The 25,538-nt window shown below is 56.7% G+C and overlaps 2 protein-coding genes, 2 long non-coding RNA genes and 2 pseudogenes across 8 annotated transcripts; 3 read left to right on the top strand and 3 right to left on the bottom strand.

The window, feature by feature from the left end:
• Positions 1–1,056: 1,056 nt before the first annotated feature.
• LOC128072051 (uncharacterized) lies at positions 1,057–7,242 on the bottom strand. Of its 2 annotated transcripts, XM_052665461.1 has the most exons (8): positions 5,376–5,616; positions 4,621–4,698; positions 4,214–4,273; positions 3,428–3,496; positions 3,017–3,118; positions 2,204–2,308; positions 1,376–1,508; positions 1,057–1,187 (listed from the first exon to the last, which is right to left on the bottom strand). In XM_052665461.1, exons 1-8 carry the CDS (start codon positions 5,485–5,487, stop codon positions 1,133–1,135), a joined length of 714 nt encoding a protein of 237 aa, XP_052521421.1. In that variant the 5' UTR covers positions 5,488–5,616; the 3' UTR covers positions 1,057–1,132. The 2 variants fall into 2 exon arrangements, with proteins under 2 accessions (XP_052521421.1, XP_052521420.1); XM_052665460.1 differs by lacking the exon at positions 5,376–5,616 and adding an exon at positions 5,814–7,242 and having other exon boundaries at positions 3,428–4,273.
• LOC128072059 (uncharacterized) lies at positions 6,464–18,050 on the top strand. The gene is made up of 2 exons (XR_008202070.1): positions 6,464–6,557; positions 17,694–18,050. It is a non-coding gene; the product is annotated as an uncharacterized LOC128072059 (long non-coding RNA).
• LOC128072054 (biogenesis of lysosome-related organelles complex 1 subunit 3-like) lies at positions 8,373–9,366 on the top strand (annotated as a pseudogene).
• On the bottom strand, positions 12,203–18,394 carry LOC128072053 (uncharacterized). 3 transcript variants are annotated; one of them, XM_052665463.1, is made up of 8 exons: positions 16,522–17,702; positions 15,767–15,844; positions 15,360–15,419; positions 14,574–14,642; positions 14,163–14,264; positions 13,350–13,454; positions 12,522–12,654; positions 12,203–12,333 (listed from the first exon to the last, which is right to left on the bottom strand). In XM_052665463.1, exons 1-8 carry the CDS (start codon positions 16,631–16,633, stop codon positions 12,279–12,281), a joined length of 714 nt encoding a protein of 237 aa, XP_052521423.1. In that variant the 5' UTR covers positions 16,634–17,702; the 3' UTR covers positions 12,203–12,278. The 3 variants fall into 3 exon arrangements, with proteins under 3 accessions (XP_052521423.1, XP_052521422.1, XP_052521424.1); XM_052665462.1 differs by lacking the exon at positions 16,522–17,702 and adding an exon at positions 18,311–18,394 and having other exon boundaries at positions 14,574–15,419; XM_052665464.1 differs by lacking the exon at positions 15,360–15,419.
• A 1,124-nt stretch (positions 18,395–19,518) lies between these two features.
• Positions 19,519–20,499, top strand: LOC128072056 (biogenesis of lysosome-related organelles complex 1 subunit 3-like; annotated as a pseudogene).
• A 2,845-nt stretch (positions 20,500–23,344) lies between these two features.
• Positions 23,345–25,471, bottom strand: LOC128072058 (uncharacterized). 2 transcript variants are annotated; one of them, XR_008202069.1, is made up of 4 exons: positions 25,305–25,471; positions 24,492–24,596; positions 23,664–23,796; positions 23,345–23,475 (listed from the first exon to the last, which is right to left on the bottom strand). It is a non-coding gene; the product is annotated as an uncharacterized LOC128072058 (long non-coding RNA). The 2 variants fall into 2 exon arrangements; XR_008202068.1 differs by having other exon boundaries at positions 23,345–23,796; positions 25,305–25,470.
• Positions 25,472–25,538: the final 67 nt, after the last annotated feature.

Below are 25,538 nucleotides of genomic sequence, written 5' to 3' on the forward strand. Positions count from 1 at the left end.
CCAGTGAAATGAAAGCTCTGGGACAAAACGGCTGCTTTATTCTCCTCCTCCCCTTTCCTTGTCTACACCCCGCAGAAAGGCCATTTGCCAAGCAAGGGACGCAATTACCAGGTGTATGAGGGGCAGAGCAAACCAAGCTCAATTTCAAAGGCTTGTTTCTTTCACATTACTTCCCTGAGGTCCGATACCATCATAGAGTCATAGAATCATATAAAGGCCTGGGTTGATCCTTTTCAACCCAGTGATCATCTAGTTTCAACCCCCCTGCTACATATAGGGTCACCAACCAGGCTACCACCAGTCCAGGCTGCCCAGAGCCACATCCAGCCTGGCCTTGAATGCTTCTGGGGACGGGGCATCCACAACCGTCTTGGGCAACCTGTTCCACCGTTTCACCACCCTCTGTGTGAAAAAACTTCCTCCTAATATCTAGCCTAATCCACCCCTGTCTCCAGTTAAAACCACTCCGCCAAGTCCTATCACTATCCACCCTCGTAAAGAGCCGTTTATCCAAGAAAGAGAACAGCACAGGATTTTTTGTTTGTTTGTTTGTTGGTTGGTTTTATTGTGGGTGTTTAATTGGTTGTTTTTGGTTTTGGTTTTGCTTTTGCTTTTGCTTTTGTAGGAGCTCACCCACGTCCTGCATGCCTCCAATTGAACCTCAAGTGGAGCAGAGGGTAGTCTTGCAGATGGAGCAGTGCAGGAAGTCTGACAAGATCTTGAGGTGCATCCAGTTCATCATCTGAGACGGAGGAAGCTCGCTTTCTGGGTCCTCATCAGGACCCTCAGAAGGACTGTAGCTATGGCGAGCTAAGAATCTTCAAATTATTGGTGATACTTGTCCTGGAGAGTGCGGGATGAAGGACAGAAGCTCTGCTGCTGATTCCCCGCTCTCACGTTCAGGGCCGTCCGCTGACAGAAAGCAGCACTCAGGACTGTTCCCGTGGACCTCTTTCACGGCTCTGAGTTCACGCTCCAGGCCTTCCAGGTGACTTTGAAGACCTTTGGCCTCTTGGATGGCAGAACGGAATGGACCGGAACTATTGCTGAGATTCCTGTTTGATGGGGCAAGAGTCTCTTCTGTTGCCTCTCCCAGCTCCATTCTGCCCTCGTCTCCAGTTGGAACTCTCTCCTAGTTGGTATCAGGATGAGCCGGTTCTGCTGCTCTCTCTTCTCTCTTGCACACTCTGTGAGAAGGAGTTTCAGAAAGCACTACTCACTGACAGGAAATAAGGGGAAACTTGAAAGACTTGGCAACTTGGTAAGTCCTGGCAGTGCACTGCCAGCAGCTGATTTGGCCGTCCAGGATCCTGGCACTACAGATGCTTCATTGCCAAATGCAGCAATCGGGTGTTTTGGGGAAAAGCCTACTCACAAGTATGTTTTGCACATCCATATCACAGCACCACAGGCCAGCACCGCAGCAGGGAACATTACCACGGCTGCGATGTAGCGCTTCCGCGCAGATTGGTGAACAGCAGCCTCTGTGCTTTTCCCGGCATTCATCCCTGGAAGAAACGAGACAATATCCCACGGACCCTTCACCTGCTACAGATGATCTCCCAGTGTGCTCCATGGACCCAAGAGATTTTCATTAGCGGGTGCCTCTGTCTCTGTGCCTAAGCACCGGGGGACAAGAAGGATTGCTTCCACCTCTCGTTGGGGACGGAGAGGCTGCACAGGCACTACCCGTGTCTTCCTCTGGGCCGAGGGCTGGGGCTGTGCCCTGGGATCTGGGCTTTGTCTGTGGGGAGCACTGCAGAGCAGAACCCCTCACGCTTTCCCCAGCGCGCGTGTCCTGAGCTCTCCCGCAGGACACCCCCAGGCTGGAGGTCGGGCTCCAGCCAGCGCAGGGCACAGCCGGAGCCAGCCCGGGGGAGAAACACCCCTGCAGGCTCCTACCGCACAGGACCCCGCTCATCGCCCTCGGGTGGCTTTGTTGCAAAAGGGCAAGGCTCACAACTCGGGGAACTGCGAGTGGTGGGAGCTGAGCAGCGTCACAGAGGTCTGCACGTCCCTCCTCTGGCACGCCGCTGGAACAACTCTCCACACCCCACTGAGGTCAGCCACTTTCACAGGGCCATCCCTGCCTTCTTTGACACGTGCTCTGTGCCCACACGCTCAGGTTTGGCTGCTGACCTGGTGTGCAAGGTTGCTGGCGCGGTTAGTGATGCTGGATGAAGTTACGCGGCACAGAAATTACCTGGCGTGCCAGCTGTTGGCGCTGCCTGCGTTCCGCTGTCCGAGACCGGCAGGGTGGGATGGCTGCCTTCCTGCAGTGCATCCTGCTCAGTTTCTTGGTCAATTCCTTTAGAAAGAAAGCAGGACAGTAGGATTGGATGCGATGTGCTCTCATCGGGAACTGAGCTACTCCAACCCTGAGCCCGCCCAAAGCCTGCTGCTCCCAGCCCCCCACATCCACTGCCACCCCCTCCGTTGCCCAAGGGCACTTGGGCTCTCCCAGGAACTGGAGGGTGCCGACCCTCTCATGCCTCCTCAGGAATCAGCTCCTATGCAAGGCCCTCACACCACGTGCTGCGAGCGTCACCAACCACCACAGCCAGCTATCTGCAGGCTGAAATTAAAGCTCCAGCACAAGCACCTTCAGAATCAGCATCTCCAGCTCGTTTCCAGCACTGCTAGCACAGGCAGCCATCCCTGCTCGGGATGCTCCTCCTGCCTTGCACTGGCTCAGCTGCACAGAGGGCTTTGTACGAACAGAAGCACAGCACTCGCCAGTTGCTGCCGCCTGGGTGCCAGCGTCTGCACAAAGCAGCTCTGACAAGTAATGGTCCTGCTGGGGGAGCAGCTGCCGCTGGGTCTTGGCTGGATGCAGAAGTGGCAGCAGACCATCCCTGGTGCTTGACAGTGTCTGCAAGGCGTTACATGGAACACCGCCACAGCACGGCCCTGAGCAATCCCTTCCTGCTACGGATCCAGGCTACGGCTTGTCCACACATGAACATCAGACCTCAGCTTCCCAGGTTTCACGGTGAACAGACTGAAGTGTACCTACCACGCGGTGCCTTCTCTATTTCCTTCAGCAGTTCCTTTAGGAGACGGGGTAAGCCCTGGGACTTTCTTCCTCTTTCGGGTTCATCCTCTGCTCTTTCCGGACCTGTACAGAACGTATGAAGTCAAATATCAGGTGCATGCAGTTTTGGAGACCAGCGGTGAGTCAGCAGAGTCAGTAAAGACAAACTACTCAGCGCTGGCATTCCAGCTGGGCTGCAGCGCAGGAGGAAACGAACGACCGGGCAAAAGACATCCATGGGGGCGCTTCTGCCACCAAAGACCCAGGAAAGGTTTCACTCACACACTGCAGCATCACTGAAGAGCAGAGCATACGGGGGGAAAAATCGTGCCAAGAAATGGCACTGAAATGGGCGAGGAAAGCTCTCGCAGGAATTACAAAGCCGTGACTTACCCATGCCATCCGCCAGAGTTTCGGTCCCAGAGCTCAGAGCGGATCCTGGATCACCTGCTCCAGTCCCATCTGCAAACAAACGCACGACACAGCAACTCCCATTAAACATCCTTCCAGGCAGAATGACACAGGATGCAATTAAAGCCAGGGATTCCTTCACGACTCTGTTCTCTCCCTTCCACACAGGAGCACCTCGGAAACAGGTCCTGGGTGCCTTGCAGGGGCACCACCGCCATTCATAACTAACCCCGTGTGCAACCGCCCAGAGGAACACCCTCCTGGAGCTCAGCCCACCTCTAAACTCAACTGCATGAACTGGACTAAACCTAGGCTTTGGTAAGCCACTGCCTGGAGACACAGCTGTAAGCAAGGACAGAGGAGAAACGTTGCCATTGCAAGTGCCCATCTCCCTCTTCCTTAGCGAGCTGCAGTGAAGGAAGGGGCTCAGCTAATGGCACGGGGGGAAAGTTCCAAAGCTGCAGAGCAGCCAGGTGACCTGCTGGCTGGTACTCCACAGCTTTCCAAATACTTTCTCCAGGCCACGGGAAACAATGCTCAGGGACCTCATGGAAGAACACTCAGCCCCTTGAAATTTTCTTGCTGAGAGACCTCGGAGATACAGGGACGAAGGCAACACCACCCTGACAGCACGGAGCACCCAAGAAGCAACGGCCATCCACGCTTCTCGGGGAGAAGAACCCGCTGGCCGCTGAAAAGCGGAACCCTTGCTGAACTATCCCAGCCAAATATGATCCAATACCGAGGAAATGAAGCCTGCTGACTTACCTCCAGCATCCCCTTCAGGCTCGTAGACAGGATACTCTCCTGTGGATTCACCAGCACGGCCTGCAGGCACAAGTGTGATCAGACAGACACAGGTGAGGAGAGCTTCCAGCACGTGTGGGGCCTCCTTTTCCCTGAGTGACCTGTAGGCTCTGGCGGTGGGCCAGGGAATGCCACGGCCCAAATACAAAGGTCTGGGCTCTCTCAGCTGAAGAGGGGCAGCGGTAACCTTCCCACTGAAATGTGGCAGCTCTCCGAGTAAAGAAGTACTCATGGCTCGACTGTGCATGCCCCTCAAGGCTCAAACCGACTCGGAAGATCTTGAGGGGATGTGAAGTCAAATTGCACCCAAGTAAACTGGGAGAGCATGAACGTTTCTGCCTCCAAGGAAACAGACACTCACAACTTACCTCTGGGTTGTTCCACAGGCACAGGCACAAAATCGAAACCCAAACGATCATTTGCAAAGGGAGCACCAAGGGCATCACCTAGAATCAAGAACAGATGGGAGAAATTCCCATTGCATGGCGTGATCTCCTTCTCCCTCGGTCACTGGATGCGGGGCGTGCAACGGGATGGCAGAAGGACTCAGGTCACGATTTCCAAAGTTGCGGAGTGGCCAGGATGATGTGTAGGCTGGCACCTGGCAGCGTACACAGTGCTCTCCCCAAGCCGTGTGCCACATCCCTCAGGGACCGCGTGGAAGAAGATGCAGCCCCCCGGGGCTTTCTTACTGGGAGGCCTCTAACGGACAGGAAGGTCACCCTGAAGCACTGGAGGAAGGCACGCCTGTCTCTTCCTCTGGGCCGTGGGCCGGGGCTCTGTGTTGGAAGCTGGCATTCACCTATGGTACCACGAGTACCACGAGCCTGGAGCAGAAATGCTCACGCTTTTCCCAGCTCTCCCCAGGACGTCTCCCAGGATGAAGGCTGTGCTCCAGCCAGCAAGCAGCAGAGCCATGGCCCGGCGTGGCTGGAGCCGGCTCTGGGGAGCAGCGCTGCCACGGGCTCCGGCCCGGCTCCTGCTGCGCTGGCCCTCACCCCCTGCCCGACAGCACCCCCGTGGAAGGCAGGCCCCAGGGAAGCGTGGCACAGGGCCGTGGGGACACAGCCTGACTTCTTGCCGCCAGTGCAGCTCGGTTTGGGTCCCATCTCTGCCCACCCACCTGCTCCCGGTGCTCGCCACGGAGCAGCACAAGTCTCCCGGAAACACATGGCCATCAGTAGGAGGAAGAGGACAAGGCGGGCAGGGGCCATGGCCCCCCACACTCGCACCATGCTTCCAACACCACCGCTGCAGCCACAGTGAGTGTCGCACAGAGCGAAGCCTGCGGCACGGCACAGCACAGCACAGTCATAGGACGGGGCATTGTGACCTCATACGCCAGCTCCGAGATTCCGGGCGGCGGCTCCTCGCGGGCTGCTGCTCTTGTGATGCACTGCACCAGGGCTGCGTGGGGCCGGTGCTTACATCACAGAAACGCAGAGCCATAGAATGGCTTGGGTTGGAAGGGACAGCAAAGAGCTTAGAACCCCAGCCCCGCCGCCGTGGGCAGGGATGCCACCCGCGGGGTCATGCTGCCCAGAGCCCCATCCAGACTGACCCTGAACACCTCCGGGGATGGAGCACGCACGGCTTCACCTGGCAGACTTTCATAGTGCTTCAACTACCCCAAGAGGGAATTATTTCCTGCTCCATGCTCCCATGATGCCTCCGGCCATTGAGGAAGGGATGCAATATGGAAATGGGGTCTGGATCGAGGGTGCTGCTGCACAGGTTGTCCATGCGTGTGAAACGTGCTGCAATTAAGCAAGCCGAGCAGATAAAGCCTCTCCGGTATGGAGGATGACGGCTGAAACACAAACACGGGGAAGCTGACCTTCCCACTGTGGAAAGTGAAAGTGTTGTTTCTGCCCTGAACATTGAAAAGGGCAATTGATCTAAAGAATTAAGCTGCAACATACCCTTAGAAATAGCTGATGTGGAAAGTAAGAATACCATATACATATTAGTAACGTGTTTTAGAAACATAGTTACCAAATTACCTAACAAACACTTTCTCACGAAGCTGCAATAGATTTTGAATGTTCTAAACAATATGGGTACAGTATTGTGAACTAGGAAACAGATTGTGAGGTTGTTCATTAGACCGGCAGAAGCAAAACACATTGAACAAACTTTCAAGGAGTCAGGGCCTTTCTACAAAGCAGAACTGTCCCACTTTGTGGGAATGTTAGGATGCCATAGGCAGGCTCCAAGGTACTCCCCTCCATCCTCCTTCCGAGCTTATCTTTCTGCAAGGACAGGTGAATGACCAGAACAATGACCAGTGTGAAGGGGCACAAATGTTAATTAAACGATTGAGGCTATTTCTATGTTTATGCTGTAAACCTGACATCCGAAAAGTTACGACCAAATTTGTTTGTTAAGAAAGCAATTGTTAGAAGTCAATTAAGCAATGAAGACATTTGCATCTGGGCGGCAAAGATTTGTGTCTACTCGGTGTTTGTATGATCAGTGAAACGTCACGAAAGAGTGTGAACCTGCAGTACTCAGCCAATGAGGAACCAGGGGAGAAAGAGATCAGCGACGGGCAATAGGGGATAAAAGATGTAACACTGCTTTCTCGGGGCTCTCCTGCTTGCAGGAGGCCCGCCATTGCAATTGCGAATAAAATCTGCTTTATCAGAGAAACCGTCCTAGAAAATTATTTGGATATTTCCAGCACCACAAACCTGCCACGCCAAGTGTCACCTGCTCACGTTTTGTTGAGGGATCTGCAGTTTCATCTGTTTTCCTTCAGTTTTCCAGTACCTTGGCTAAGGACATCCCCTTTCCTGCACCAAGTGCATTTCCCACGCAGCGTAGCGTGCTTCCAAGCCTTCCAATTTAGTCGCAGAAACTGAAGGCTTGCTGGCTGCCACCTCCCATCCCCAAAGTCCCAGTGAACTCACCCACTGCTGGCAACTGGACGCTTGGTGGCGAGAGGACCGTCACCTATCGGTCAGCTCCCACCTGGCACTCCAGAAACTGCAGCAATGAATACAGCGTCCAGGAAGATTAAAGAAGCAAAACAGTTCTCTGCCCCTGCTCCTGCCTCCACCTGTCCTCAGCGTGCAGCCAGAAGAGGTGCGGCACTCAGGAGCACGATGGGAGCCCTTCGTATCTCCTCAGCTCCTGCCCTTCCAGCTCTGCAGAGACGTTTCATATCCCAGTGACATCTGCGGCCCCCCCCCCGCCGCCCCTCTCTCCCCCCACGCACACAGATGGGCCCGCTGGGCACCGGCACTGCCGTCCCAGCCAACAGCGGATTCGTCGCCCTGCCCGCAATAAGTCTGTCAGCACCGCGTGTTCATTTGGAGAGCGCCGGCCCGGGCGCTCGGTGGTTCCATAGCAGGAAGAAATGGTTCCCGAGGAGGGCCGTGGCACGCGCTGCCCCGAGGAGCGGCGCACACTGACGCGTGGGATCAGACTCTATGACCGCAAGGCAGTTGTAAAAGCAGGTACGTTTCATCAGGGCTGCGACGCCGGGTGCAAGGGGGGGACCTGCTCCTAACTCGCACAGCGGCAGGAAAAAGCTGCAGACGGAGGCCGAACTGATACAGAATCAGTAGTTTCCAGGATGCGGATACGCATTCATTGCATTCCGAGAACCCACCAGCACGCGGTCCCCCTCCCCCCCTCGCGCGTGCACAGTGAGTGGTGAGGGTCTCCTCCCGGTGGTCGTGGGACGAAGAATCCCTATCTTCACGTTATCCGCACGCCCTGCCCCCCGACCCTTCTTCCGGGAGAGCTCCGTCCGCCCCTTCGTCTCTGCGGAGCCAATTGGCTGGCCTGGCTGTCACTTAAAGCGCGGGCGGAGGGGCGAGCGGACGAACGGGGTTGCGCGGGGTGCCCGCTCCGCGCGTGCCCGAGTCCGGGTAACGAGCGCGCGGAGGCGTGACGTCACGTCCGCCGGGGAGCCGGCGGTACGGGGCTGAGTAGAAACGGGGGTCCTCGCGGGGTTGGGCGGTGGGTCTGGCGCGTTATTGGGGCGCCGGGGCCACGTAGGGCTGGGAAGGGAATCCGAGGCGTCCTCCTGGAGCTGCGGGTGCCGGGACGCGTTCTGGGGGCCCGTGGGGCTGGGAAGGGGGTGGAGAAGCGGGGGTCTCGCGAGGCCGGGGGGGCGCGGGCCTGTTATGCGGGTATTGCCCTGGGACTCGGGAGAAGGGGCGGCGGTCTCCGTGCCTGATGGGGCCTTTCTTCCCCCGACTTCCCCTCCGCCCTTTTGTTCCCCGCTCGCAGACCGTGGCCGCCCCTTTTTCCTCCACGCTGGTGCCGGGCGAGGCCTCGGAGAGCGACTCGGAGCCGGAGCCGGGGGGGAGCGCGGCCGGGCCCCCTTCAGCGGGGCTGAAGGTTCCGGGGGTGGCGTCGGAGACCGAGGAGGAGGAGGAGGAGGAAGAGGAGGAAGAGGACCGTGCGGCCCGAGTGCCGCTGCCAGGGGTGCCCCGGGGGCCCCTCATTGCTGCGGCAGCGGCTGGGGGCGGGAGAGGGGCGACTGCGGGGCGCGATGGCTGAGGCGCTGGGACGCGGTTTCAGTGGGGCTGCGCGGCTGCTGGAAGGCCTGGGGGGGCCCCTGGGCCGAGCCCGAGCTGGGGCAGCTGCCACCGCGCGCTGCCTGTGCCTGGTGCGCCGTGACCTGCGCGCCGTGGCTGCCACCGTGGCCACCGTCGCCGCCTGCTGCCCGACATCCGCGGGGAGCCGTGAGCGTGGGAACGCCAGTGGGTGGTGTTGGCAGCCGCGGGGAGCTCCTGGCGTCGTTGCAGTGTCGCTGTCGCTGACCTCCAGTGCTGTGTCCGACGGACTTGGGGGCTGTGGTTGTCACTGATGGCGTTCTTGCTGTTGCTGCGTTTCCAGTGCTGTGTCCCCTTGAGCTGCTGCTCCCATCAACAGCATCCATGGGGGCGCTTCTGCCACCAAAGACGGTGGCAAAGAAGACAGAATGGTAATGGGGTTATTTGAAGTAAACTAACAGAGAAGTGAAGATGGCTCTTGTGCAGCCAAATAAAAACCAGTAAAGACCAGTATGGCCACATCGTGGTCAACGGAGTCCCAGGAACTAGTAAGAGCCAGTAGGAATGCACAGTAGGAATGTATGCCCCAGAGCCGGTGCCGGCCTCATGGGCTGGGGCTGGGGCTTTGGACCTCACTGTCTGGGGCTTCAGCCCCAGAGCTGGTGTTGGCCTCTGGGCTCGGGCTGTAGCGTGAAGTCCCTGGACTGGTCCCAGCCTGTTGGGCTGTGTCTCTGGTCCCCAGGGCTGGTGCCAGCCTCGTGGGCTTGGGCTTTTGGCCCCGCGGTCGTTCTTGGCCTCTTTCTGTGGCTGTGGCTTTAGTCCCTAGGGCTAGTACCGGCCTGTCTGGCTGTGGCTGTGGCTTTAAGCCCCATGGCCGGTGTCAGCATCCCTGGCTGTGGCTTAAGGCCCTGGGGTCGGTGCTAGCCTCTCAGGCTTTGGCTTTAGGCCCCATGGCCCGTGCCAGCCTGCCTGGCGGTGGAGGTAGCTTTAAGCCCCAGGGCTGGTGCTGGCCTCCTGTGCTATGGCTGTGGCTTTAGGCTCTGGAGCTGGAACCGGTGTTCAAGCGCATCCCGAACATCACCAGCGGGCTTAAGAAGAAGACAGAATGGCAAGAAGGAGCACATTGGAAATCTACATGAGCTCTTAAAGGTGATTTCAGGCAAATTGGGTGGAAGGAAGGGGGGCAGAGGATGAGAACAGGTCTTTTTTCCCCTTCTTTTTAAGGAACGTTTAGGGAAAGGGGAGTGCAGGGGAGAATACCCAACGTCAGTTCTTAACAGTAAAACATCTGCTCTTTCTACTGCCACATGTGATCGATGGTAGCCAGGTACATAAAATACCCATTGAATTCCTTCTTATTTTGCTTGGTTTTGCACTTCATCATGTGAGGAATGTGAACAGGAGGTAGAAACACAACGAGCTCTCCCTTCACCTTCACGTGCTTTAGCAGGATTGTCTGCTCGCAGTTTCAGTCTATGCTGGGGCTGTTGACAACCCTGCACATGGAGATCTGTAGGGCTGCTTGTTACCCTGGCAGCTCTGTCTGCTCAGCTGAGTTGGTTCCAGTTGGTGCAAAGGTGGCATGGGACAGGGGGCATTGCTTTCTGCCAGCTGGATACAGCTGCTGGCTGAACTGGCCAAGACGGAGCCCACCCTGTGCGCCTTCCCATGTGCACATCCACCCCGAGAATGGAAGTCCTCCTTCTCTGTGTACCCCATTCCACCACAACGAGGAAAGAAAACCATTTTGGCACCTGAAATGCTTCTGCTCCTGCAGCCTGGGCACTGCAGTCACAGCTCTGCAAAGGGTCATGTCCGCAACAGAAGGACTTTCCCCAAAGCAGGGGGAAAACAGGGAAATTCAGCAAGAGAGGAAAAAGAAGTCGTTTTCTAACTCTTGATGCAACTAAGCATGGTGTGTGCCAAAACACGAGGGGGCACTCAGCAATTAAAATGATTTTGCAGAGGGAAAGGAGAGAGGGAAAACCTTCCTCTCAATGCTGCAAGGCCCTGAGGAGATGAGAAAATCAGACAAAACTGCAAAACGGAGAATGCCTTTTCAGGGGCGTTCCCCTAAAGGGAATGGGGAGACATAGGGCAGATGCAATGGGACAGGACTTAACTGGATGCAGTTTAGAAACGAATCACCCCAGCTCTTGCTTGGGCTGTTGCCCTTTGTTGCTGGGAATCCTGGGGATCCCAAACCTCCCAGCTGCTGGCTTTCCACCGTACATCCTCCCTTGGAGCCAAGCACGCCTTTCCCAGCAGCAAGCAGCAGGCTGGAGTCAGCACCAAAACCAAAACCTCCTTGCACCTTGCCCTGTCCTTCCTCCACACGTTGTCTCTTAGTTTCAGAAAATAGGGCGAGACCCCAGTGAAATGAAAGCTCTGGGACAAAACGGCTGCTTTATTCTCCTCCTCCCCTTTCCTTGTCTACACCCCGCAGAAAGGCCATTTGCCAAGCAAGGGACGCAATTACCAGGTGTATGAGGGGCAGAGCAAACCAAGCTCAATTTCAAAGGCTTGTTTCTTTCACATTACTTCCCTGAGGTCCGATACCATCATAGAGTCATAGAATCATATAAAGGCCTGGGTTGATCCTTTTCAACCCAGTGATCATCTAGTTTCAACCCCCCTGCTACATATAGGGTCACCAACCAGGCTACCACCAGTCCAGGCTGCCCAGAGCCACATCCAGCCTGGCCTTGAATGCTTCTGGGGACGGGGCATCCACAACCGTCTTGGGCAACCTGTTCCACCGTTTCACCACCCTCTGTGTGAAAAAACTTCCTCCTAATATCTAGCCTAATCCACCCCTGTCTCCAGTTAAAACCACTCCGCCAAGTCCTATCACTATCCACCCTCGTAAAGAGCCGTTTATCCAAGAAAGAGAACAGCACAGGATTTTTTGTTTGTTTGTTTGTTGGTTGGTTTTATTGTGGGTGTTTAATTGGTTGTTTTTGGTTTTGGTTTTGCTTTTGCTTTTGCTTTTGCTTTTGCTTTTGTAGGAGCTCACCCACGTCCTGCACACCTCCACTTGAACCTCAAGTGGAGCAGAGGGTAGTCTTGCAGATGGAGCAGTGCAGGAAGTCTGACAAGATCTTGAGGTGCATCCAGTTCATCATCTGAGACGGAGGAAGCTCGCTTTCTGGGTCCTCATCAGGACCCTCAGAAGGACTGTAGCTATGGCGAGCTAAGAATCTTCAAATTATTGGTGATACTTGTCCTGGAGAGTGCGGGATGAAGGACAGAAGCTCTGCTGCTGATTCCCCGCTCTCACGTTCAGGGCCGTCCGCTGACAGAAAGCAGCACTCAGGACTGTTCCCGTGGACCTCTTTCACGGCTCTGAGTTCACGCTCCAGGCCTTCCAGGTGACTTTGAAGACCTTTGGCCTCTTGGATGGCAGAACGGAATGGACCGGAACTATTGCTGAGATTCCTGTTTGATGGGGCAAGAGTCTCTTCTGTTGCCTCTCCCAGCTCCATTCTGCCCTCGTCTCCAGTTGGAACTCTCTCCTAGTTGGTATCAGGATGAGCCGGTTCTGCTGCTCTCTCTTCTCTCTTGCACACTCTGTGAGAAGGAGTTTCAGAAAGCACTACTCACTGACAGGAAATAAGGGGAAACTTGAAAGACTTGGCAACTTGGTAAGTCCTGGCAGTGCACTGCCAGCAGCTGATTTGGCCGTCCAGGATCCTGGCACTACAGATGCTTCATTGCCAAATGCAGCAATCGGGTGTTTTGGGGAAAAGCCTACTCACAAGTATGTTTTGCACATCCATATCACAGCACCACAGGCCAGCACCGCAGCAGGGAACATTACCACGGCTGCGATGTAGCGCTTCCGCGCAGATTGGTGAACAGCAGCCTCTGTGCTTTTCCCGGCATTCATCCCTGGAAGAAACGAGACAATATCCCACGGACCCTTCACCTGCTACAGATGATCTCCCAGTGTGCTCCATGGACCCAAGAGATTTTCATTAGCGGGTGCCTCTGTCTCTGTGCCTAAGCACCGGGGGACAAGAAGGATTGCTTCCACCTCTCGCTGGGGACGGAGAGGCTGCACAGGCACTACCCGTGTCTTCCTCTGGGCCGAGGGCTGGGGCTGTGCCCTGGGATCTGGGCTTTGTCTGTGGGGAGCACTGCAGAGCAGAACCCCTCACGCTTTCCCCAGCGCGCGTGTCCTGAGCTCTCCCGCAGGACACCCCCAGGCTGGAGGTCGGGCTCCAGCCAGCGCAGGGCACAGCCGGAGCCAGCCCGGGGGAGAAACACCCCTGCAGGCTCCTACCGCACAGGACCCCGCTCATCGCCCTCGGGTGGCTTTGTTGCAAAAGGGCAAGGCTCACAACTCGGGGAACTGCGAGTGGTGGGAGCTGAGCAGCGTCACAGAGGTCTGCACGTCCCTCCTCTGGCACGCCGCTGGAACAACTCTCCACACCCCACTGAGGTCAGCCACTTTCACAGGGCCATCCCTGCCTTCTTTGACACGTGCTCTGTGCCCACACGCTCAGGTTTGGCTGCTGACCTGGTGTGCAAGGTTGCTGGCGCGGTTAGTGATGCTGGATGAAGTTACGCGGCACAGAAATTACCTGGCGTGCCAGCTGTTGGCGCTGCCTGCGTTCCGCTGTCCGAGACCGGCAGGGTGGGATGGCTGCCTTCCTGCAGTGCATCCTGCTCAGTTTCTTGGTCAATTCCTTTAGAAAGAAAGCAGGACAGTAGGATTGGATGCGATGTGCTCTCATCGGGAACTGAGCTACTCCAACCCTGAGCCCGCCCAAAGCCTGCTGCTCCCAGCCCCCCACATCCACTGCCACCCCCTCCGTTGCCCAAGGGCACTTGGGCCCTCCCAGGAACTGGAGGGTGCCGACCCTCTCATGCCTCCTCAGGAATCAGCTCCTATGCAAGGCCCTCACACCACGTGCTGCGAGCGTCACCAACCACCACAGCCAGCTATCTGCAGGCTGAAATTAAAGCTCCAGCACAAGCACCTTCAGAATCAGCATCTCCAGCTCGTTTCCAGCACTGCTAGCACAGGCAGCCATCCCTGCTCGGGATGCTCCTCCTGCCTTGCACTGGCTCAGCTGCACAGAGGGCTTTGTACGAACAGAAGCACAGCACTCGCCAGTTGCTGCCGCCTGGGTGCCAGCGTCTGCACAAAGCAGCTCTGACAAGTAATGGTCCTGCTGGGGGAGCAGCTGCCGCTGGGTCTTGGCTGGATGCAGAAGTGGCAGCAGACCATCCCTGGTGCTTGACAGTGTCTGCAAGGCGTTACATGGAACACCGCCACAGCACGGCCCTGAGCAATCCCTTCCTGCTACGGATCCAGGCTACGGCTTGTCCACACATGAACATCAGACCTCAGCTTCCCAGGTTTCACGGTGAACAGACTGAAGTGTACCTACCACGCGGTGCCTTCTCTATTTCCTTCAGCAGTTCCTTTAGGAGACGGGGTAAGCCCTGGGACTTTCTTCCTCTTTCGGGTTCATCCTCTGCTCTTTCCGGACCTGTACAGAACGTATGAAGTCAAATATCAGGTGCATGCAGTTTTGGAGACCAGCGGTGAGTCAGCAGAGTCAGTAAAGACAAACTACTCAGCGCTGGCATTCCAGCTGGGCTGCAGCGCAGGAGGAAACGAACGACCGGGCAAAAGACATCCATGGGGGCGCTTCTGCCACCAAAGACCCAGGAAAGGTTTCACTCACACACTGCAGCATCACTGAAGAGCAGAGCATACGGGGGGAAAAATCGTGCCAAGAAATGGCACTGAAATGGGCGAGGAAAGCTCTCGCAGGAATTACAAAGCCGTGACTTACCCATGCCATCCGCCAGAGTTTCGGTCCCAGAGCTCAGAGCGGATCCTGGATCACCTGCTCCAGTCCCATCTGCAAACAAACGCACGACACAGCAACTCCCATTAAACATCCTTCCAGGCAGAATGACACAGGATGCAATTAAAGCCAGGGATTCCTTCACGACTCTGTTCTCTCCCTTCCACACAGGAGCACCTCGGAAACAGGTCCTGGGTGCCTTGCAGGGGCACCACCGCCATTCATAACTAACCCCGTGTGCAACCGCCCAGAGGAACACCCTCCTGGAGCTCAGCCCACCTCTAAACTCAACTGCATGAACTGGACTAAACCTAGGCTTTGGTAAGCCACTGCCTGGAGACACAGCTGTAAGCAAGGACAGAGGAGAAACGTTGCCATTGCAAGTGCCCATCTCCCTCTTCCTTAGCGAGCTGCAGTGAAGGAAGGGGCTCAGCTAATGGCACGGGGGGAAAGTTCCAAAGCTGCAGAGCAGCCAGGTGACCTGCTGGCTGGTACTCCACAGCTTTCCAAATACTTTCTCCAGGCCACGGGAAACAATGCTCAGGGACCTCATGGAAGAACACTCAGCCCCTTGAAATTTTCTTGCTGAGAGACCTCGGAGATACAGGGACGAAGGCAACACCACCCTGACAGCACGGAGCACCCAAGAAGCAACGGCCATCCACGCTTCTCGGGGAGAAGAACCCGCTGGCCGCTGAAAAGCGGAACCCTTGCTGAACTATCCCAGCCAAATATGATCCAATACCGAGGAAATGAAGCCTGCTGACTTACCTCCAGCATCCCCTTCAGGCTCGTAGACAGGATACTCTCCTGTGGATTCACCAGCACGGCCTGCAGGCACAAGTGTGATCAGACAGACACAGGTGAGGAGAGCTTCCAGCACGTGTGGGGCCTCCTTTTCCCTGAGTGACCTGTAGGCTCTGGCGGTGGGCCAGGGAATGCCACGGCCCAAATACAAAGGTCTGGGCTCTCTCAGCTGAAGAGGGGCAGCGGTAACCTTCCCACTGAAATGTGGCAGCTCTCCGAGTAAAGAAGTACTCATGGCTCGACTGTGCATGCCCCTCAAGGCTCAAACCGACTCGGAAGATCTTGAGGGGATCTGAAGTCAAATTGCACCCAAGTAAACTGGGAGAGCATGAACGTTTCTGCCTCCAAGGAAACAGACACTCACAACTTACCTCTGGGTTGTTCCACAGGCACAGGCACAAAATCGAAACCCAAACGATCATTTGCAAAGGGAGCACCAAGGGCATCACCTAGAATCAAGAACAGATGGGAGAAATTCCCATTGCATGGCGTGATCTCCTTCTCCCTCGGTCACTGGATGCGGGGCGTGCAACGGGATGGCAGAAGGACTCAGGTCACGATTTCCAAAGTTGCGGAGTGGCCAGGATGATGTGTAGGCTGGCACCTGGCAGCGTACACAGTGCTCTCCCCAAGCCGTGTGCCACATCCCTCAGGGACCGCGTGGAAGAAGATGCAGCCCCCCGGGGCTTTCTTACTGGGAGGCCTCTAACGGACAGGAAGGTCACCCTGAAGCACTGGAGGAAGGCACGCCTGTCTCTTCCTCTGGGCCGTGGGCCGGGGCTCTGTGTTGGAAGCTGGCATTCACCTATGGTACCACGAGTACCACGAGCCTGGAGCAGAAATGCTCACGCTTTTCCCAGCTCTCCCCAGGACGTCTCCCAGGATGAAGGCTGTGCTCCAGCCAGCAAGCAGCAGAGCCATGGCCCGGCGTGGCTGGAGCCGGCTCTGGGGAGCAGCGCTGCCACGGGCTCCGGCCCGGCTCCTGCTGCGCTGGCCCTCACCCCCTGCCCGACAGCACCCCCGTGGAAGGCAGGCCCCAGGGAAGCGTGGCACAGGGCCGTGGGGACACAGCCTGACTTCTTGCCGCCAGTGCAGCTCGGTTTGGGTCCCATCTCTGCCCACCCACCTGCTCCCGGTGCTCGCCACGGAGCAGCACAAGTCTCCCGGAAACACATGGCCATCAGTAGGAGGAAGAGGACAAGGCGGGCAGGGGCCATGGCCCCCCACACTCGCACCATGCTTCCAACACCACCGCTGCAGCCACAGTGAGTGTCGCACAGAGCGAAGCCTGCGGCACGGCACAGCACAGCACAGTCATAGGACGGGGCATTGTGACCTCATACGCCAGCTCCGAGATTCCGGGCGGCGGCTCCCCGCGGGCTGCTGCTCTTGTGATGCACTGCACCAGGGCTGCGTGGGGCCGGTGCTTACATCACAGAAACGCAGAGCCATAGAATGGCTTGGGTTGGAAGGGACAGCAAAGAGCTTAGAACCCCAGCCCCGCCGCCGTGGGCAGGGATGCCACCCGCGGGGTCATGCTGCCCAGAGCCCCATCCAGACTGACCCTGAACACCTCCGGGGATGGAGCACGCACGGCTTCACCTGGCAGACTTTCATAGTGCTTCAACTACCCCAAGAGGGAATTATTTCCTGCTCCATGCTCCCATGATGCCTCCGGCCATTGAGGAAGGGATGCAATATGGAAATGGGGTCTGGATCGAGGGTGCTGCTGCACAGGTTGTCCATGCGTGTGAAACGTGCTGCAATTAAGCAAGCCGAGCAGATAAAGCCTCTCCGGTATGGAGGATGACGGCTGAAACACAAACACGGGGAAGCTGACCTTCCCACTGTGGAAAGTGAAAGTGTTGTTTCTGCCCTGAACATTGAAAAGGGCAATTGATCTAAAGAATTAAGCTGCAACATACCCTTAGAAATAGCTGATGTGGAAAGTAAGAATACCATATACATATTAGTAACGTGTTTTAGAAACATAGTTACCAAATTACCTAACAAACACTTTCTCACGAAGCTGCAATAGATTTTGAATGTTCTAAACAATATGGGTACAGTATTGTGAACTAGGAAACAGATTGTGAGGTTGTTCATTAGACCGGCAGAAGCAAAACACATTGAACAAACTTTCAAGGAGTCAGGGCCTTTCTACAAAGCAGAACTGTCCCACTTTGTGGGAATGTTAGGATGCCATAGGCAGGCTCCAAGGTACTCCCCTCCATCCTCCTTCCGAGCTTATCTTTCTGCAAGGACAGGTGAATGACCAGAACAATGACCAGTGTGAAGGGGCACAAATGTTAATTAAACGATTGAGGCTATTTCTATGTTTATGCTGTAAACCTGACATCCGAAAAGTTACGACCAAATTTGTTTGTTAAGAAAGCAATTGTTAGAAGTCAATTAAGCAATGAAGACATTTGCATCTGGGCGGCAAAGATTTGTGTCTACTCGGTGTTTGTATGATCAGTGAAACGTCACGAAAGAGTGTGAACCTGCAGTACTCAGCCAATGAGGAACCAGGGGAGAAAGAGATCAGCGACGGGCAATAGGGGATAAAAGATGTAACACTGCTTTCTCGGGGCTCTCCTGCTTGCAGGAGGCCCGCCATTGCAATTGCGAATAAAATCTGCTTTATCAGAGAAACCGTCCTAGAAAATTATTTGGATATTTCCAGCACCACAAACCTGCCACGCCAAGTGTCACCTGCTCACGTTTTGTTGAGGGATCTGCAGTTTCATCTGTTTTCCTTCAGTTTTCCAGTACCTTGGCTAAGGACATCCCCTTTCCTGCACCAAGTGCATTTCCCACGCAGCGTAGCGTGCTTCCAAGCCTTCCAATTTAGTCGCAGAAACTGAAGGCTTGCTGGCTGCCACCTCCCATCCCCAAAGTCCCAGTGAACTCACCCACTGCTGGCAACTGGACGCTTGGTGGCGAGAGGACCGTCACCTATCGGTCAGCTCCCACCTGGCACTCCAGAAACTGCAGCAATGAATACAGCGTCCAGGAAGATTAAAGAAGCAAAACAGTTCTCTGCCCCTGCTCCTGCCTCCACCTGTCCTCAGCGTGCAGCCAGAAGAGGTGCGGCACTCAGGAGCACGATGGGAGCCCTTCGTATCTCCTCAGCTCCTGCCCTTCCAGCTCTGCAGAGACGTTTCATATCCCAGTGACATCTGCGGCCCCCCCCCCGCCGCCCCTCTCTCCCCCCACGCACACAGATGGGCCCGCTGGGCACCGGCACTGCCGTCCCAGCCAACAGCGGATTCGTCGCCCTGCCCGCAATAAGTCTGTCAGCACCGCGTGTTCATTTGGAGAGCGCCGGCCCGGGCGCTCGGTGGTTCCATAGCAGGAAGAAATGGTTCCCGAGGAGGGCCGTGGCACGCGCTGCCCCGAGGAGCGGCGCACACTGACGCGTGGGATCAGACTCTATGACCGCAAGGCAGTTGTAAAAGCAGGTACGTTTCATCAGGGCTGCGACGCCGGGTGCAAGGGGGGGACCTGCTCCTAACTCGCACAGCGGCAGGAAAAAGCTGCAGACGGAGGCCGAACTGATACAGAATCAGTAGTTTCCAGGATGCGGATACGCATTCATTGCATTCCGAGAACCCACCAGCACGCGGTCCCCCTCCCCCCCTCGCGCGTGCACAGTGAGTGGTGAGGGTCTCCTCCCGGTGGTCGTGGGACGAAGAATCCCTATCTTCACGTTATCCGCACGCCCTGCCCCCCGACCCTTCTTCCGGGAGAGCTCCGTCCGCCCCTTCGTCTCTGCGGAGCCAATTGGCTGGCCTGGCTGTCACTTAAAGCGCGGGCGGAGGGGCGAGCGGACGAACGGGGTTGCGCGGGGTGCCCGCTCCGCGCGTGCCCGAGTCCGGGTAACGAGCGCGCGGAGGCGTGACGTCACGTCCGCCGGGGAGCCGGCGGTACGGGGCTGAGTAGAAACGGGGGTCCTCGCGGGGTTGGGCGGTGGGTCTGGCGCGTTATTGGGGCGCCGGGGCCACGTAGGGCTGGGAAGGGAATCCGAGGCGTCCTCCTGGAGCTGCGGGTGCCGGGACGCGTTCTGGGGGCCCGTGGGGCTGGGAAGGGGGTGGAGAAGCGGGGGTCTCGCGAGGCCGGGGGGGCGCGGGCCTGTTATGCGGGTATTGCCCTGGGACTCGGGAGAAGGGGCGGCGGTCTCCGTGCCTGATGGGGCCTTTCTTCCCCCGACTTCCCCTCCGCCCTTTTGTTCCCCGCTCGCAGACCGTGGCCGCCCCTTTTTCCTCCACGCTGGTGCCGGGCGAGGCCTCGGAGAGCGACTCGGAGCCGGAGCCGGGGGGGAGCGCGGCCGGGCCCCCTTCAGCGGGGCTGAAGGTTCCGGGGGTGGCGTCGGAGACCGAGGAGGAGGAGGAGGAGGAAGAGGAGGAAGAGGACCGTGCGGCCCGAGTGCCGCTGCCAGGGGTGCCCCGGGGGCCCCTCATTGCTGCGGCAGCGGCTGGGGGCGGGAGAGGGGCGACTGCGGGGCGCGATGGCTGAGGCGCTGGGACGCGGTTTCAGTGGGGCTGCGCGGCTGCTGGAAGGCCTGGGGGGGCCCCTGGGCCGAGCCCGAGCTGGGGCAGCTGCCACCGCGCGCTGCCTGTGCCTGGTGCGCCGTGACCTGCGCGCCGTGGCTGCCACCGTGGCCACCGTCGCCGCCTGCTGCCCGACATCCGCGGGGAGCCGTGAGCGTGGGAACGCCAGTGGGTGGTGTTGGCAGCCGCGGGGAGCTCCTGGCGTCGTTGCAGTGTCGCTGTCGCTGACCTCCAGTGCTGTGTCCGACGGACTTGGGGGCTGTGGTTGTCACTGATGGCGTTCTTGCTGTTGCTGCGTTTCCAGTGCTGTGTCCCCTTGAGCTGCTGCTCCCATCAACAGCATCCATGGGGGCGCTTCTGCCACCAAAGACGGTGGCAAAGAAGACAGAATGGTAATGGGGTTATTTGAAGTAAACTAACAGAGAAGTGAAGATGGCTCTTGTGCAGCCAAATAAAAACCAGTAAAGACCAGTATGGCCACATCGTGGTCAACGGAGTCCCAGGAACTAGTAAGAGCCAGTAGGAATGCACAGTAGGAATGTATGCCCCAGAGCCGGTGCCGGCCTCATGGGCTGGGGCTGGGGCTTTGGACCTCACTGTCTGGGGCTTCAGCCCCAGAGCTGGTGTTGGCCTCTGGGCTCGGGCTGTAGCGTGAAGTCCCTGGACTGGTCCCAGCCTGTTGGGCTGTGTCTCTGGTCCCCAGGGCTGGTGCCAGCCTCGTGGGCTTGGGCTTTTGGCCCCGCGGTCGTTCTTGGCCTCTTTCTGTGGCTGTGGCTTTAGTCCCTAGGGCTAGTACCGGCCTGTCTGGCTGTGGCTGTGGCTTTAAGCCCCATGGCCGGTGTCAGCATCCCTGGCTGTGGCTTAAGGCCCTGGGGTCGGTGCTAGCCTCTCAGGCTTTGGCTTTAGGCCCCATGGCCCGTGCCAGCCTGCCTGGCGGTGGAGGTAGCTTTAAGCCCCAGGGCTGGTGCTGGCCTCCTGTGCTATGGCTGTGGCTTTAGGCTCTGGAGCTGGAACCGGTGTTCAAGCGCATCCCGAACATCACCAGCGGGCTTAAGAAGAAGACAGAATGGCAAGAAGGAGCACATTGGAAATCTACATGAGCTCTTAAAGGTGATTTCAGGCAAATTGGGTGGAAGGAAGGGGGGCAGAGGATGAGAACAGGTCTTTTTTCCCCTTCTTTTTAAGGAACGTTTAGGGAAAGGGGAGTGCAGGGGAGAATACCCAACGTCAGTTCTTAACAGTAAAACATCTGCTCTTTCTACTGCCACATGTGATCGATGGTAGCCAGGTACATAAAATACCCATTGAATTCCTTCTTATTTTGCTTGGTTTTGCACTTCATCATGTGAGGAATGTGAACAGGAGGTAGAAACACAACGAGCTCTCCCTTCACCTTCACGTGCTTTAGCAGGATTGTCTGCTCGCAGTTTCAGTCTATGCTGGGGCTGTTGACAACCCTGCACATGGAGATCTGTAGGGCTGCTTGTTACCCTGGCAGCTCTGTCTGCTCAGCTGAGTTGGTTCCAGTTGGTGCAAAGGTGGCATGGGACAGGGGGCATTGCTTTCTGCCAGCTGGATACAGCTGCTGGCTGAACTGGCCAAGACGGAGCCCACCCTGTGCGCCTTCCCATGTGCACATCCACCCCGAGAATGGAAGTCCTCCTTCTCTGTGTACCCCATTCCACCACAACGAGGAAAGAAAACCATTTTGGCACCTGAAATGCTTCTGCTCCTGCAGCCTGGGCACTGCAGTCACAGCTCTGCAAAGCATGTCCGCAACAGAAGGACTTTCCCCAAGGCAGGGGAAAACAGGGAAATTCAGCAAGAGAGGAAAAAGAAGTCGTTTTCTAACTCTTGATGCAACTAAGCATGGTGTGTGCCAAAACACGAGGGGGCACTCAGCAATTAAAATGATTTTGCAGAGGGAAAGGAGAGAGGGAAAACCTTCCTCTCAATGCTGCAAGGCCCTGAGGAGATGAGAAAATCAGACAAAACTGCAAAACGGAGAATGCCTTTTCAGGGGCGTTCCCCTAAAGGGAATGGGGAGACATAGGGCAGATGCAATGGGACAGGACTTAACTGGATGCAGTTTAGAAACGAATCACCCCAGCTCTTGCTTGGGCTGTTGCCCTTTGTTGCTGGGAATCCTGGGGATCCCAAACCTCCCAGCTGCTGGCTTTCCACCGTACATCCTCCCTTGGAGCCAAGCACGCCTTTCCCAGCAGCAAGCAGCAGGCTGGAGTCAGCACCAAAACCAAAACCTCCTTGCACCTTGCCCTGTCCTTCCTCCACACGTTGTCTCTTAGTTTCAGAAAATAGGGCGAGACCCCAGTGAAATGAAAGCTCTGGGACAAAACGGCTGCTTTATTCTCCTCCTCCCCTTTCCTTGTCTACACCCCGCAGAAAGGCCATTTGCCAAGCAAGGGACGCAATTACCAGGTGTATGAGGGGCAGAGCAAACCAAGCTCAATTTCAAAGGCTTGTTTCTTTCACATTACTTCCCTGAGGTCCGATACCATCATAGAGTCATAGAATCATATAAAGGCCTGGGTTGATCCTTTTCAACCCAGTGATCATCTAGTTTCAACCCCCCTGCTACATATAGGGTCACCAACCAGGCTACCACCAGTCCAGGCTGCCCAGAGCCACATCCAGCCTGGCCTTGAATGCTTCTGGGGACGGGGCATCCACAACCGTCTTGGGCAACCTGTTCCACCGTTTCACCACCCTCTGTGTGAAAAAACTTCCTCCTAATATCTAGCCTAATCCACCCCTGTCTCCAGTTAAAACCACTCCGCCAAGTCCTATCACTATCCACCCTCGTAAAGAGCCGTTTATCCAAGAAAGAGAACAGCACAGGATTTTTTGTTTGTTTGTTTGTTGGTTGGTTTTATTGTGGGTGTTTAATTGGTTGTTTTTGGTTTTGCTTTTGCTTTTGCTTTTGCTTTTGCTTTTGCTTTTGTAGGAGCTCACCCACGTCCTGCACACCTCCACTTGAACCTCAAGTGGAGCAGGGGGTAGTCTTGCAGATGGAGCAGTGCAGGAAGTCTGACAAGATCTTGAGGTGCATCCAGTTCATCATCTGAGACGGAGGAAGCTCGCTTTCTGGGTCCTCATCAGGACCCTCAGAAGGACTGTAGCTATGGCGAGCTAAGAATCTTCAAATTATTGGTGATACTTGTCCTGGAGAGTGCGGGATGAAGGACAGAAGCTCTGCTGCTGATTCCCCGCTCTCACGTTCAGGGCCGTCCGCTGACAGAAAGCAGCACTCAGGACTGTTCCCGTGGACCTCTTTCACGGCTCTGAGTTCACGCTCCAGGCCTTCCAGGTGACTTTGAAGACCTTTGGCCTCTTGGATGGCAGAACGGAATGGACCGGAACTATTGCTGAGATTCCTGTTTGATGGGGCAAGAGTCTCTTCTGTTGCCTCTCCCAGCTCCATTCTGCCCTCGTCTCCAGTTGGAACTCTCTCCTAGTTGGTATCAGGATGAGCCGGTTCTGCTGCTCTCTCTTCTCTCTTGCACACTCTGTGAGAAGGAGTTTCAGAAAGCACTACTCACTGACAGGAAATAAGGGGAAACTTGAAAGACTTGGCAACTTGGTAAGTCCTGGCAGTGCACTGCCAGCAGCTGATTTGGCCGTCCAGGATCCTGGCACTACAGATGCTTCATTGCCAAATGCAGCAATCGGGTGTTTTGGGGAAAAGCCTACTCACAAGTATGTTTTGCACATCCATATCACAGCACCACAGGCCAGCACCGCAGCAGGGAACATTACCACGGCTGCGATGTAGCGCTTCCGCGCAGATTGGTGAACAGCAGCCTCTGTGCTTTTCCCGGCATTCATCCCTGGAAGAAACGAGGCAATGTCCCACGGACCCTTCACCTGCTACAGATGATCTCCCAGTGTGCTCCATGGACCCAAGAGATTTTCATTAGCGGGTGCCTCTGTCTCTGTGCCTAAGCACCGGGGGACAAGAAGGATTGCTTCCACCTCTCGCTGGGGACGGAGAGGCTGCACAGGCACTACCCGTGTCTTCCTCTGGGCCGAGGGCTGGGGCTGTGCCCTGGGATCTGGGCTTTGTCTGTGGGGAGCACTGCAGAGCAGAACCCCTCACGCTTTCCCCAGCGCGCGTGTCCTGAGCTCTCCCGCAGGACACCCCCAGGCTGGAGGTCGGGCTCCAGCCAGCGCAGGGCACAGCCGGAGCCAGCCCGGGGGAGAAACACCCCTGCAGGCTCCTACCGCACAGGACCCCGCTCATCGCCCTCGGGTGGCTTTGTTGCAAAAGGGCAAGGCTCACAACTCGGGGAACTGCGAGTGGTGGGAGCTGAGCAGCGTCACAGAGGTCTGCACGTCCCTCCTCTGGCACGCCGCTGGAACAACTCTCCACACCCCACTGAGGTCAGCCACTTTCACAGGGCCATCCCTGCCTTCTTTGACACGTGCTCTGTGCCCACACGCTCAGGTTTGGCTGCTGACCTGGTGTGCAAGGTTGCTGGCGCGGTTAGTGATGCTGGATGAAGTTACGCGGCACAGAAATTACCTGGCGTGCCAGCTGTTGGCGCTGCCTGCGTTCCGCTGTCCGAGACCGGCAGGGTGGGATGGCTGCCTTCCTGCAGTGCATCCTGCTCAGTTTCTTGGTCAATTCCTTTAGAAAGAAAGCAGGACAGTAGGATTGGATGCGATGTGCTCTCATCGGGAACTGAGCTACTCCAACCCTGAGCCCGCCCAAAGCCTGCTGCTCCCAGCCCCCCACATCCACTGCCACCCCCTCCGTTGCCCAAGGGCACTTGGGCCCTCCCAGGAACTGGAGGGTGCCGACCCTCTCATGCCTCCTCAGGAATCAGCTCCTATGCAAGGCCCTCACACCACGTGCTGCGAGCGTCACCAACCACCACAGCCAGCTATCTGCAGGCTGAAATTAAAGCTCCAGCACAAGCACCTTCAGAATCAGCATCTCCAGCTCGTTTCCAGCACTGCTAGCACAGGCAGCCATCCCTGCTCGGGATGCTCCTCCTGCCTTGCACTGGCTCAGCTGCACAGAGGGCTTTGTACGAACAGAAGCACAGCACTCGCCAGTTGCTGCCGCCTGGGTGCCAGCGTCTGCACAAAGCAGCTCTGACAAGTAATGGTCCTGCTGGGGGAGCAGCTGCCGCTGGGTCTTGGCTGGATGCAGAAGTGGCAGCAGACCATCCCTGGTGCTTGACAGTGTCTGCAAGGCGTTACATGGAACACCGCCACAGCACGGCCCTGAGCAATCCCTTCCTGCTACGGATCCAGGCTACGGCTTGTCCACACATGAACATCAGACCTCAGCTTCCCAGGTTTCACGGTGAACAGACTGAAGTGTACCTACCACGCGGTGCCTTCTCTATTTCCTTCAGCAGTTCCTTTAGGAGACGGGGTAAGCCCTGGGACTTTCTTCCTCTTTCGGGTTCATCCTCTGCTCTTTCCGGACCTGTACAGAACGTATGAAGTCAAATATCAGGTGCATGCAGTTTTGGAGACCAGCGGTGAGTCAGCAGAGTCAGTAAAGACAAACTACTCAGCGCTGGCATTCCAGCTGGGCTGCAGCGCAGGAGGAAACGAA

Source organism: Tympanuchus pallidicinctus, unplaced genomic scaffold (assembly GCF_026119805.1).
Source record: "Tympanuchus pallidicinctus isolate F22 unplaced genomic scaffold, pur_lepc_1.0 scaffold68, whole genome shotgun sequence".
Taxonomy (NCBI): domain Eukaryota; kingdom Metazoa; phylum Chordata; class Aves; order Galliformes; family Phasianidae; genus Tympanuchus; species Tympanuchus pallidicinctus.

Excerpts from the sequence above, each read along its gene's own strand:
- LOC128072051 (XM_052665460.1), bottom strand. The coding sequence starts at position 3,833 with ATGGGCACTTGCAATGGCAACGTTTCTCCTCTGTCCTTGCTTACAGCT. Across the intron at positions 3,119-3,427 it reads AACTCTGGCGGATGGCATGG|GTCCGGAAAGAGCAGAGGAT; the intron begins GTAAGTCACGGC and ends CGTTCTGTACAG. Across the intron at positions 1,188-1,375 it reads TGGATGTGCAAAACATACTT|AGTGTGCAAGAGAGAAGAGA; the intron begins GTGAGTAGGCTT and ends TCCTTCTCACAG.
- LOC128072053 (XM_052665462.1), bottom strand. The coding sequence starts at position 14,979 with ATGGGCACTTGCAATGGCAACGTTTCTCCTCTGTCCTTGCTTACAGCT. Across the intron at positions 13,455-14,162 it reads AATAGAGAAGGCACCGCGTG|GAATTGACCAAGAAACTGAG; the intron begins GTAGGTACACTT and ends TTCTTTCTAAAG. Across the intron at positions 12,334-12,521 it reads TGGATGTGCAAAACATACTT|AGTGTGCAAGAGAGAAGAGA; the intron begins GTGAGTAGGCTT and ends TCCTTCTCACAG.